Source organism: Colobus angolensis, unplaced genomic scaffold, assembly GCF_000951035.1.
Source record: "Colobus angolensis palliatus isolate OR3802 unplaced genomic scaffold, Cang.pa_1.0 Scaffold303, whole genome shotgun sequence".
NCBI lineage: Eukaryota > Metazoa > Chordata > Mammalia > Primates > Cercopithecidae > Colobus > Colobus angolensis.
Genome location: NW_012116300.1, coordinates 797,610 through 808,500, shown reverse-complemented (window position 1 = coordinate 808,500; position 10,891 = coordinate 797,610). Strand labels below are relative to the sequence as shown.

Genomic DNA, 10,891 nt, shown 5'->3' with positions numbered 1-10,891 from the left:
CACACCCTCTGTCCCCAAGCTGAAATGGGTCTGGAAGAATCAGATTTAACAACTTCTTCCCGAGGTGTGGGGCATCCGGGTTGGGGGAGTCCCCAGTCAGTTTCCCAAGTTCACTCAGGGAGAGAGTTCTGTGCCCGTCTTGGGGGGACCCAGAGGGCCCTTGACTAGGAGTCCTTAAATGAATTCAGGATCCCTCAGGAGACAACCACCTTCAGAAACCCCAAGTGCTAAAATCAATGGTCCTGCCCTCTCCACCCTGCAAAATGCCCTTCTTTCTACCTGTGACGACAACTGCAGCGCTCTCTTTGAAATTTCAAATAACACAATCTTTCCACAAAATTTATCTTCCATTTTTCTGTTTTGGTGGCCCTGCCTTGCTGGTATCATGAATGCGGGCTGGGTAAAGCCATCCTCACGAGCTGGCATTGCGGCTCTGGGAGTCACCTCCAGGCCAAGAGCAGGTGCAACCCAGGCTCGAGACTCCAGACCCGGAACCCTCAAAACCGGGAACGCTGTAGGGCTGCGGCTGCATGGGGAATGGGATCTGGGAGGGACTTCCTGTTGTCCCTAATCCCAGTCTCCACCCGGTTCCCCCGCCCGCCCCGTGCAGGCTGTGGAGACTCCCTTCCCGGGGGGAGGGGGCTCCCGCTGCTGCAGGTGCCCCCTCTGCCTCCACCCTGGTGAGAAGGGGGTGCTAGGGAGGGCATCTGGATCTTGAGACCGGCGCAGATGATCAGCTTGCAGGAGGGGATGGGGTCAAAGGTGGAAGGCTTCAAGCTGGCAGGAGAGAAGGGGGCCAGGACCACGTATGGGCAGGAGAAGGACATTGTCTGCCAGGACCGAGAGGAGGATGGGCATTCCAGGCCTGGGGCTGGTGGCTGCAGCTGCAAGGGGGCTGCTGAGAGCGGGCAGGTTGATTTCTGAATTCCTGGTGGGGCTGGGAGTCAGGTAGGGACACGGTGCATGTCCTGGGGTCGGGGGACAGCAGGGCCTGGTTGCCCCTGGCCTTGACGGGCGGGGCCCCACCAGCACCTGTTTTGCGGGATCTCTGCAGAACTTTCTGCTCCTGATGACAGGAAACAGCAATTCCAATTTAGCCTCGGCTTTACCTGAGCCGGTTACGCTGAGATGCGAGGCTCTTGCTTCAGCGATAAAGGGGACAATACAAAATAGCATTCTTTCAAAAATAGGACCCAGAAAACATCACACAGAGTGGGACCATTGGATAGGGTCTGGGAGACTTACTTTCCGATTGGGACAGGGAGCGCTGGTCCTCGTGGGGATTTTCAGGGCTCTTTGGAGGTGTCCAGAAAGCGAGGGCTGGTTTCTCTCTGCTCTTCCAGGCTCCTGGCCGGAAGTTCGAGGGGGCTTGGACAAAAAGAGGCAGAAACAACTTAGCTGTTCTTTTTAGCTCGGAAATAGAAAATGTCTGCAGACGGCGGAGGCATCCAGGCCGCCCAGGACAAGGAGACACCCCTGGAGGTACAGATGGGGCCGGGTGAGGGAGGCATGCGATGGAAGAGGCTGGTGCGGAGGAGATTTTCAAGGCACGGAGTCTGGACCCCTGGAAGAGTTAGACTTACTGGGGTGGGGGGATCAAAGAAAAGGTGGCATGCTGGGTAGCACCCTCTGTCCGGAATTTACAGCATAACAGTTTTGTTTTGCTGGTGAATTCTCTAGTCAGTGGCCACAGGAGATGGCAGGGGTCTGGGTGGGGGTCCTATCGGTGAGGTTTGCTTTCTGAGCAGCGCTCAGCACACAGGGAAACCTGTTCTCCTTCCCTGTGCTTCTCCATCTGTAACTACAGCTTATCATCTCTCTGGGTCCGAGCTCCCGGTCCTTCCTCCTTCTTGTACCTGCTACCAGTGTGTGTGTGTAATTAGTATTTGTGGGGGACCCAGGTCTTCGGGCTTGGAGTGGGAGGAGCGTGAGTCATCGACAGGCCAGGGGCCAGTCCCTGGCCTCTGGGAACCAGACCACATGCCTGCCGTTCCCACCTGTCTCGCAGGGTCATGGGGAGGTTCTAAGGATAACAGGCATGAGCCGTCATCATCTATGGTTTTCATACCATAGAAGCACAAAGAGTTGTTAGCATGGTTCAGTTTCCCATCCACTTCCCGTGTGCCTTGAACACCTTGTGCATGTCAGTCGAGCCCCACACTTGGGCATTCTCTGCTGGCGCTGGCTTCTGTCTGGTGCGCACAGGGCGGGGAATAATGACCACCACCGCCCTGTGTTTATCCAGGACTTTCCTGAGCCGTCAGCTCCTTCTCCATCATTATCTGTGTGGACCTCATGACCGCTCTGCGCAGGGGCAGAGCAGCTGCGTCCTGAAGGCTGCCTGGTTGGGGAGGGGTGTCGCTGGGTGTGGCACCCAGGCACCCTGACTCACGGCCTGAGGTTCTTTCCCTTCAAGACCCAAACACAGACAGGGCATGGAGGAAGGGGTGTGAGTCCCCCGCAGAAGGCCAGCCAGTCCCTGTGCTGTGGATGAGGCCCCACCAGGGCCCTCCCTGACTTTCCCAAAGCTTTTAAGCTACGTGGTCATGGGGTGTTGTCTCATCCCCAGCCCTGGTGTGTTAGTCTCCCGTGGCTGCTGTAACAAGTTTCCACCCTCTAGGGGGCTGAAAACAACCAGAATTGGCTCTCTCACAGTTCTGGAGGACTGAAGTCCAAAATCGACGTGTTGGAAGGGTCACACTCCTTTTGAAAGCTCTAGACTAAGAGGATCCTCTCTTGCCTCTTCCAGCTCCTGGGGGCTCCTGGTGTCCTTGATGTGGGCATCCCTCCAGTCTCTGCTTCCTTCTCTGTGTCTCTGTGTCCTCTCGTATTCTTTTTTTTTTTTTTTTTTTTTTTGAGACGGAGTCTCGCTCTGTCGCCCAGGCTGGAGTGCAGTGGCCGGATCTCAGCTCACTGCAAGCTCCGCCTCCCGGGTTGATGCCATTCTCCTGCCTCAGCCTCCTGAGTGGCTGGGACTACAGGCGCCCGCCACCTCACCCGGCTAGTTTTTTGTATTTTTTAGTAGAGACGGGGTTTCACCGTGTTAGCCAGGATGGTCTCGATCTCCTGACCTTGTGATCCGCCCGTCTCGGCCTCCCAAAGTGCTGGGATTACAGGCTTGAGCCACCGCGCCCGGCCTCCTCTCGTATTCTTGTAAGGACGTAAGTCATTATTAGATTTTAGGCTCACTCTAAATCCATGATGATTTAATCTCAAGATCTTTAACTTACCTGTATAAAGACCCTTTTCCCCAATAAGGCCCCATTCTGAGGTTCAGGGAGGACATGGATTCTTAGAGGACACTATTCAAGCCACTACACTTGTTTTCCTCATACACTAATAAACAACAGTCTACACTGCTGAGGTCAGTGTGAGGCCAGAGCTGAGAAGGGGTAGCTGCCCTCGGGCACCACACCCACTGGCACCATGGCAGCAGCTTGATGAATATTCCTCCTCTTGCCACCCATCCTTGCTGGGGTGAGCTCGATGGAGGCAGCAAGGACAGTCCTTCAAGCTGTGTCTTGCATGTTGGTGTCCAACCCTGCCGGAACGCCCTGGCATGCAGCACTGGGTGTCTCTCCCACTCATCCGGGTGCTGATGAGGCTGTCCTCTCTAGATTCCAGATGGTGGACATTCTCATCAGGAAATGCTTTCTAAGCTGGGGGAGGCAGTGCCTTCAGGGGATGCTCAGGAGTCATTGCACATTAAGACGGAGCCAGAAGAGCCACACCCCGAGGGGGCATCGCAGGAGGACGGGGCTCAAGGTGCTTGGGGCTGGGCACCCCTAAGTCACGGCTCTAAGGAGAAAGCTCTCTTCCTGCCTGGCGGAGGTAGGAGAGGGATGGGGAAGAGGCGCTTTCCCAGGGAGGCAGCTGTGGGGAGGTGGAGGCTCGGCCCAGGTCCAGGTGGGGCCGAGGGTCTCCATGCCAGCAAGGGACGTGATCTCCCCATGGCCCCCCACCCCCGGCAGCCTCAGAGCCATCTGACCCTGTCCTTGGGTCGGGCCAGGGGCGGAGTTTGAGGCAGCTGGAGTAGCAGCAGGTCCAGCAGGATGGGTTGGTCACCCGGAGGACCCCTCTCCTCCCACAGCCCTCCCTTCCCCCCGGATCCCAGTGCTTTCCCGAGAGGGGAGGACCAGAGACCGGCAGATGGCCGCGGCACTCCTCACTGCCTGGTCCCAGGTGAGTGGCCTTTCCCCAGCCCCTGCATGGTGCTCAGCCGTTCCTGCATCTGCTGGTTCTGTGTGCAAAGCCAGGACCCCGCTGGCCCCACTTGCAGCCAAGCCTGAAGCCTGGGGCTCTTGCTAGTGTTGCTGGAATTTTCCAGGCTCAAGGCCTATGGTCAGGCCTGGGCCAAAGCTGGAGGAGAAGCAGCAGGAATTAGAGATGCAGGACCTCTCATTGGGAGCCGTTTGGAGCCGTCCTCCGAGGTCTGAGCTGAGAATGGGGGCTGCATGGACATCCTAAGTCTTAACTGTGGTCCCTGAAAATACTGCTTGGTCTTTGTTCTTTCTCAACGCCCCAGAAGGCCTTGGGTGGCTCACCTGCTTCCCCATCAGATGGAAGTGGCAGGCCTCACTAGAGACAGCAGGTTGGGAGTCCAGGCTCTCACCACACATCTCATGACACGGTGTCCCTCCACCGTGTCCACGGCATGTCCTGGAGAGTGGATGTTTCATGTTGTTTCAGATGCCAGTGACTTTTGAGGATGTGGCCTTGTACCTCTCCCGGGAGGAGTGGGGTCGGCTGGACCACACGCAGCAGAACTTCTACAGGGATGTCCTGCAGAAGAGAAACGGGCTGTCATTGGGTAAGCACTCGCCTGGAGTGGGGACGGGGGTGTTAGGGACGGGTCCTGCTCTGCCATCTCCTCTCTCCTCCCTTCCCTCCCTCTCCCTCCCACCCTTCTTGTCCCTCGAGACACACTGTTCTATGGAAACTTCTATAATGATGGAAATGTTCTGTGTGTGCTAGGATGGGAGCCACAAGCCATGTGTGGCCGCTGAGCGCTTGAAATGTGGGTAGAGCCCTTGAGTTTTTAATTTTTTTTTTGTTTTTGAGACGGAGTCTCGCTCTGTTGCCCAGGCTGGAGCACAGTGGCCAGATCTCAGCTCACTGCAAGCTCCGCCTCCCCGGTTCATGCCATTCTCCTACCTCAGCCTCCGGAGTAGCTGGGACTACAGGCGCCCGCCACCTCGCCCGGCTAGTTTTTTGTATTTTTTAGTAGAGACGGGGTTTCACCGTGTTAGCCAGGATGGTCTCAATCTCCTGACCTTGTGATCCACTCGCCTCGGCCTCCCAAAGTGCTGGGATTACAGGCGTGAGCCACCGTGCCTGGCCAATTTTACTTGGTTTTAATTAGTTCAAATGAGAGTTTAAATAGCCACATATGGCTAGCAGCTACTGTACTGGATGCTGCCCCAGGAAGTCCGCTTTTTCTGGGTTCATCCCCAGGGCTCACTCCTGTAGCTCCGTCTGCTTTTCCAAGCACCCAGCTTCAGAGGTGTCTGAGCAGCAAGCTCAGCTTCGGGGCCCGGGGGCCACTTGCCCTGGAGGGAGATGGCATGAGCTGAACTCCCCAGGCCCTGCAGACCCTGGGGTGTCCCATCTGCTTTGAGGAGCAGGTACTTATCTCTGAGGGGCCTTGGTTCCCTTTGTTTCTGGAATGGTTGAATGGTAAGTATTTAAGTCCCAGAGCTTTTTTTTTGGAAACAGAGCCTTGCTCTGTCACCCAGGCTGGAGTGCAGTGGCACCATGACGACTCATGCAGTCTCGACTTCCTGGGTTCAAGTGATCCTCCTGCCTCAGCCTTCTGAGTAGCTGGGGCTACAGGTACCACCATGCCCAGCTAATTTTTTCTTTTCTTTTTTCTTTTTTTGGTAGAAATGGGATCTCACTATGTTGTCCAGGTTGGTCTTGAGCTCCTGGGCTCAAGCCATCCTCCTGCTTTGGCCTCCCAAAGTGTTGGGATTATAGGCGTGAGTCACTGTGCCCAGCCATCCCACAGCTTTTGACTCCTCAGTTTCAGACTTTAGTTTTCATATGGAAAAATCAGTATTCATTTACTCATTCATTCATTCAGTTGACACTTAGCTTTTTTTGCTTTTTTTCTTTTTTTTTTTTGAGACGGAGTCTCACTCTCTCACCCAGGCTAGAGTGTAGTGGCGTGATCTCGGCTCACTGCAATCTGCCTCCCGGGTTCAAGTGATTCCGCTGCCTCAGCCTCCCGAGTAGCTGGGACTACAGGCGCCCACCACCATGCCCGGCTAATTTTTTTTTTTTTTTGTATTTTTAGTAGAGATGGGGTTTTACCATGTTAGCCAGGATGGTCTCAATCTCCTGACCCTGTGATCCGCCCACCTCAGCCTCCGAAAGTGCTGGAGGCATGAGCCACTACGCCTGGCCAACACCCAGCTAGCACACTTGCTAGTCCGGGCAGAATCCAGGACTCAGCAGTTCCAGCTGGTGGCGTCATGGTGGTCCCGAGGCCCCGCTGGCTGGCACCAGGGATGCTCACCCCTTAATTAGCTCAGGCTGCTCACCACCGCTCTTACGGTTCCCCGGCGCCTGGGCCAGCAAGCCCAGGCAAGTCCTGGGGGATCAGAAGGAACTCAGCACCCATTTTCAGCCCCACGGCAGGACTCGCAGAGCCCCAAGCCACCCGGTTGGTCCAACGCATTCCTTTCTTCCCACAGGTGGTGGAAGCCAGGGCCCCCTCTGCTCTTTTACTGACTTGACCAAAATTCCTGGGGCCACACACCCCTAAGACTTGACAAATGGGATGACCTTAGTTGTTGGCGACCCTGGCCTTCCTGTCCCAGGTCCTCCCACTTGGAGGGCCACTACCCTCGCCCCTCCCGGTGTGGGTGTGGCAGCAGGACACCCGTCCCGTTGGCGGTGAGGTAGGGTGTTGCCCACTCCTCTCCCTTAAACTCTGTTGCTCTTTCAGGGAAAGAGACAGGCCTACTCAGCTCTGGCAGCCCCCAGCCAGGGGGCGGACCCCTGACCCAGGGGGACTTCTTGAAACTGCTTTATTTTACCCCATGTTTCCAGAGCCTCACCCCTGACTTGGGCCCCATCAGTTCTGGGGGGATGCTGTCTGCAGCTGGGCAGCGCCAGAAGGCCTGTGACAGCACAGCATCTTTTCTGGGCAGGCTTTCCCTTCAGCAGGCCTTTCTGGGCCCCCCAAGCGCAGGGCAAGGGCGAGGCCTCAGGTTCCAGCCGGCAGACAGGAGATGAGAAGGAGGAGTGGAGAGGCGCGTACACAGGTGAGGGACTGGTGCGTGCCTTCGTCTGCGGGAGTAGGGTGCAGACGCCTTCTGGCTGTTGTCTGTGGGAGTGGGGCAGGGACACCAGACCCCCTCCTGGACGGTTTGCTCCCAGGGCGGCCCTTGCGCGTTTTGGTCTCCGAGAATCCAGCCCCCACCCTTAGCTCTGCCTTCTCCACCCTCCTGGGGCCCTTAGGAAAGCTTGTCCCTCGCTGGAAACGACTTTCTTTTTCCAGGAGCCATCGAGGTGGGGCAGAGGATGCCGACCTCATCGGTGGCAGCCCTTGGAGATGTGAAGCCCTTCAGAACCAGGGCAGGGAGAGTCCAGGAGGGCGTCCCGCAGTGCGCGCTGGAAGCAGCTTGCGGCCGGAACTCAGGGCCTGCCAAAGACTCCGGGCAGCCGGCTGATCCACATGGCACTCCGGCTGCAGCTCCGCCGGACCCCAGTCCCACAGAGCCCCAGGAGGGCCGCGTCCCGCAGAAGCCCAGCGAGGAGAAGGGAGCCCCGGAGAGTGGCGGGGAGGGCCTGGCCCCTGACAGTGAGGCGGGCAGGAAGAGCTACCGGTGCGAGCAGTGCGGCAAGAGCTTCAGCTGGCACTCGCACCTGGTGACGCACCGGCGCACGCACACGGGCGAGAAGCCCTACGCCTGCACTGACTGCGGGAAGCGCTTCGGCCGCAGCTCGCACCTCATCCAGCACCAGATCATCCACACGGGCGAAAAGCCCTACACCTGCCCCGCCTGCCGGAAGAGCTTCAGCCACCACTCTACGCTGATCCAGCACCAGCGCATCCACACCGGAGAGAAGCCCTACGTGTGCGACCGCTGCACCAAGCGCTTCACCCGACGCTCGGACTTGGTCACCCACCAGGGCACCCACACGGGCGCCAAGCCGCACAAGTGCCCCATCTGCGGCAAGTGCTTCACGCAGAGCTCGGCGCTGGTCACCCACCAGCGCACCCACACCGGGGTCAAGCCCTACCCGTGCCCCGAGTGCGGCAAGTGCTTCAGCCAGCGCTCCAACCTCATCGCGCACAACCGCACGCACACGGGCGAGAAGCCCTACCACTGCCTCGACTGTGGCAAGAGCTTCAGCCACAGCTCGCACCTCACCGCGCACCAGCGCACCCACCGCGGCGTGCGGCCCTACGCCTGCCCACTGTGCGGCAAGAGCTTCAGCCGTCGCTCCAACCTGCACCGGCATGAGAAGATTCACACCACCGGGCCCAAGGCCCTGGCCATGCTGATGCTGGGGGCGGCGGCGGCGGGGGCTCTGGCCACACCCCCCCCTGCTCCCACCTAGGAGGCCACGAGAGGGGAAGCGGGGCGCCCGGGGCCACTGGGACAGCCCCATTGGAGTCAAGGCTCCGAGGGAGGAGAGAGGGGCGCGGGAAGGGAGCTGGGGCGGTGAGGGTATGGGGTGAGGCATGGCGACGGGGGAGGGCGAGAAGGGGCAGACACTCTGCGAATTAAAGGCCTTGGACTTGAAGCGCCCGCCTACACAGCTTTGTCTCCTGGCGCCCTGGTGCTGATTCCCCGAGTGTGGGGGAGCTCCTGGGTCAATCTCCTGTCCTCGTTGAGGTATCCCCGAGTCACCACTCTTGGCTTGGTCCTCCACCCGGGTTGGGTTCCCTTTTGCCAAAGGCCCATTCCAGAGCGTTGCACACATTGGCAAGCAAAGGCTTCAAGTACAGAGAGGTTTCCAGGGCTGAAGCCAGTCAGCCACTCCTGGACCTGGGGACCCCTCGCCGGCCGTCTGCCGCTGCCGCCACTTGTCCCAAGGGCACTGCTTACTGAGCCCGCACTCTCCTGTGGCTCTTCTCTTTGGAAGCCAGGAACAGGCAGAACTGATCCGGAAACTCCTGCCTGCCCCATTTCTCACCCAGGCATTGGTGGCTCAGTTTTGTGACTGGCCTTTGCCGTTTGCTCCCACCGTGGCCTGCTTGTGCTCCTCACCAGGGGCCACTTTCGTTCTTGGCCCATCCTGCAGCTGCTGTCACCTGCCTCTGCTATGTCTCACCTTCTTGGCCTCTTGGTATATGTCGTTTATAATTCGCCCTGCTCGCCCCTGCCTGGCTCTGAGATTTGATTTACTCCTGGTCTTCCCGCTGGCCTTTTTTCTGTTTTTTTTTTTTTTTTTTTGCAACGGAGTCTCGCTCTGTCGCCCAGGCTGGAGTGCAGTGGCCTGATCTCCACTCACTGCAACCTCCACCTCCTGGGTTCAAGTGATTCTGCTGCCTCAGCCTCCTGAGTAGCTGGGGCTACAGGTGCACGCCACCATGCCCGGCTAATTTTTGTATTTTTAGTAGAGGCAGGGTTTCACCATGTTGGCCAGGATGGTCTTGATCTCCTGACCTTGTGATCCACCCACCTTGGCCTCCCAAAGTTTTGGGATTACAGACCTGAGCCACCTCACCCAGCCCCCTGATTTTTTGTTTGTTTTTTGTTTCGTTTTTTGAGGCTGAGTCTTGCTCTGTCACCCAGGCTGGAGTGCACTGGCGCAATCTTGGCTCACTGCAACCTCCAGCTCTTGGGTCCCAGCGATTTTCCTGCCTCAGTGGCCCGAGTAGCTGGGATGGCAGGTGTGCGCCACATGCCTGGCTAATTTTTTGTATTTTTAGTGGAGACAGGGTTTTACCATGTTGGCCAGGCTGGTTTTGAACTCCTGACCTCAGGTGATCCACCCACCTCGGCTTCCCCAAGTGCTGGGATTACAGGCATGAGCCACCATGCCTGGCCTCTTCCCCTGGTTTTAACCTCTGTAGCTCCCAACTCCCATTCTCTGCTTTTTTCCCTGTGTGGGGATGGACTCAGCTGGCCTGTCATCCCTTATTTGTGGCCCAGGTCCCAAGATAACTTTCAGCTCTGATACCAACTGACCATGAGGATGTCTGCACCAAGGAGGCCCTTGAGACCCTACCTGTCTTTGTGGATTATGGGGCCACCAGGGTGGCCACAGCCCTGGTTGGCTCCCAGATCCTAAGGAAAAGAGTGGCTTGCCGAGGACGGTGGACTGAGAAGGATAATCATAGCTGCCAGTTGTCGAGCAGCTTCTCTTCCAGGCACGGGGCCAAGCACTGTAGATACAGCACCCCGGCTCTCTACAACAATGTAAGTGTGCATTGTTAGCCCAGGTTTTTTTTGTCTTTTTAAAAATAGAGATGGGGTCTTGCTATGTTGTCCAGGCTGGCCTGGAACTCCTGGGCTCAAGTGATCCACTCACCTCAGCTTCCCAAGTAGCTGGGACTACTGGTGTACACTACTAGGCCCCATGCAGGGCTATCTAAAAAGAGAAGGACAAGGCCAGGCGCAGGAGCTCACACCTGTAATCTCAGCACTTTGGGAAGCCGAGGTGGGTGGATCACTTGAGGCCAGGAGTTTGAGACCAGCCTGGCCAACATGGTGAAACCCCGTCTCTACTAAAAATACAAAAACTAGCTGGGCATGGTGGCAGGCACCTGTAGTTCCAGTGACTTGGGAGGCTGAGGCAGGAGAATTGCCTGAAGCCAGGAGGTGGAGGTCGCAGTGAGCGGAGATCTTGCTACTGCACTCCAGCCTGGATGACAGAGCGAGACTCTGTCTAAAAAAAAAAGAGAGCGAGAGAGAGTAAGACAATAGATTTG

The 10,891-nt window shown here is 57.5% G+C and overlaps 1 protein-coding gene across 3 annotated transcripts; it reads left to right on the top strand.

Annotated features, from left to right (window-relative positions):
• Positions 1–558: 558 nt before the first annotated feature.
• ZNF205 (zinc finger protein 205) lies at positions 559–8,757 on the top strand. 3 transcript variants are annotated; one of them, XM_011950209.1, is made up of 7 exons: positions 559–680; positions 1,412–1,482; positions 3,618–3,831; positions 4,091–4,182; positions 4,690–4,810; positions 7,155–7,268; positions 7,505–8,757. In XM_011950209.1, exons 2-7 carry the CDS (start codon positions 1,426–1,428, stop codon positions 8,569–8,571), a joined length of 1,665 nt encoding a protein of 554 aa, XP_011805599.1. In that variant the 5' UTR covers positions 559–680; positions 1,412–1,425; the 3' UTR covers positions 8,572–8,757. The 3 variants fall into 3 exon arrangements, with proteins under 3 accessions (XP_011805599.1, XP_011805598.1, XP_011805601.1); XM_011950208.1 differs by having other exon boundaries at positions 1,344–1,482; XM_011950211.1 differs by having other exon boundaries at positions 576–948; positions 1,344–1,482.
• Positions 8,758–10,891: the final 2,134 nt, after the last annotated feature.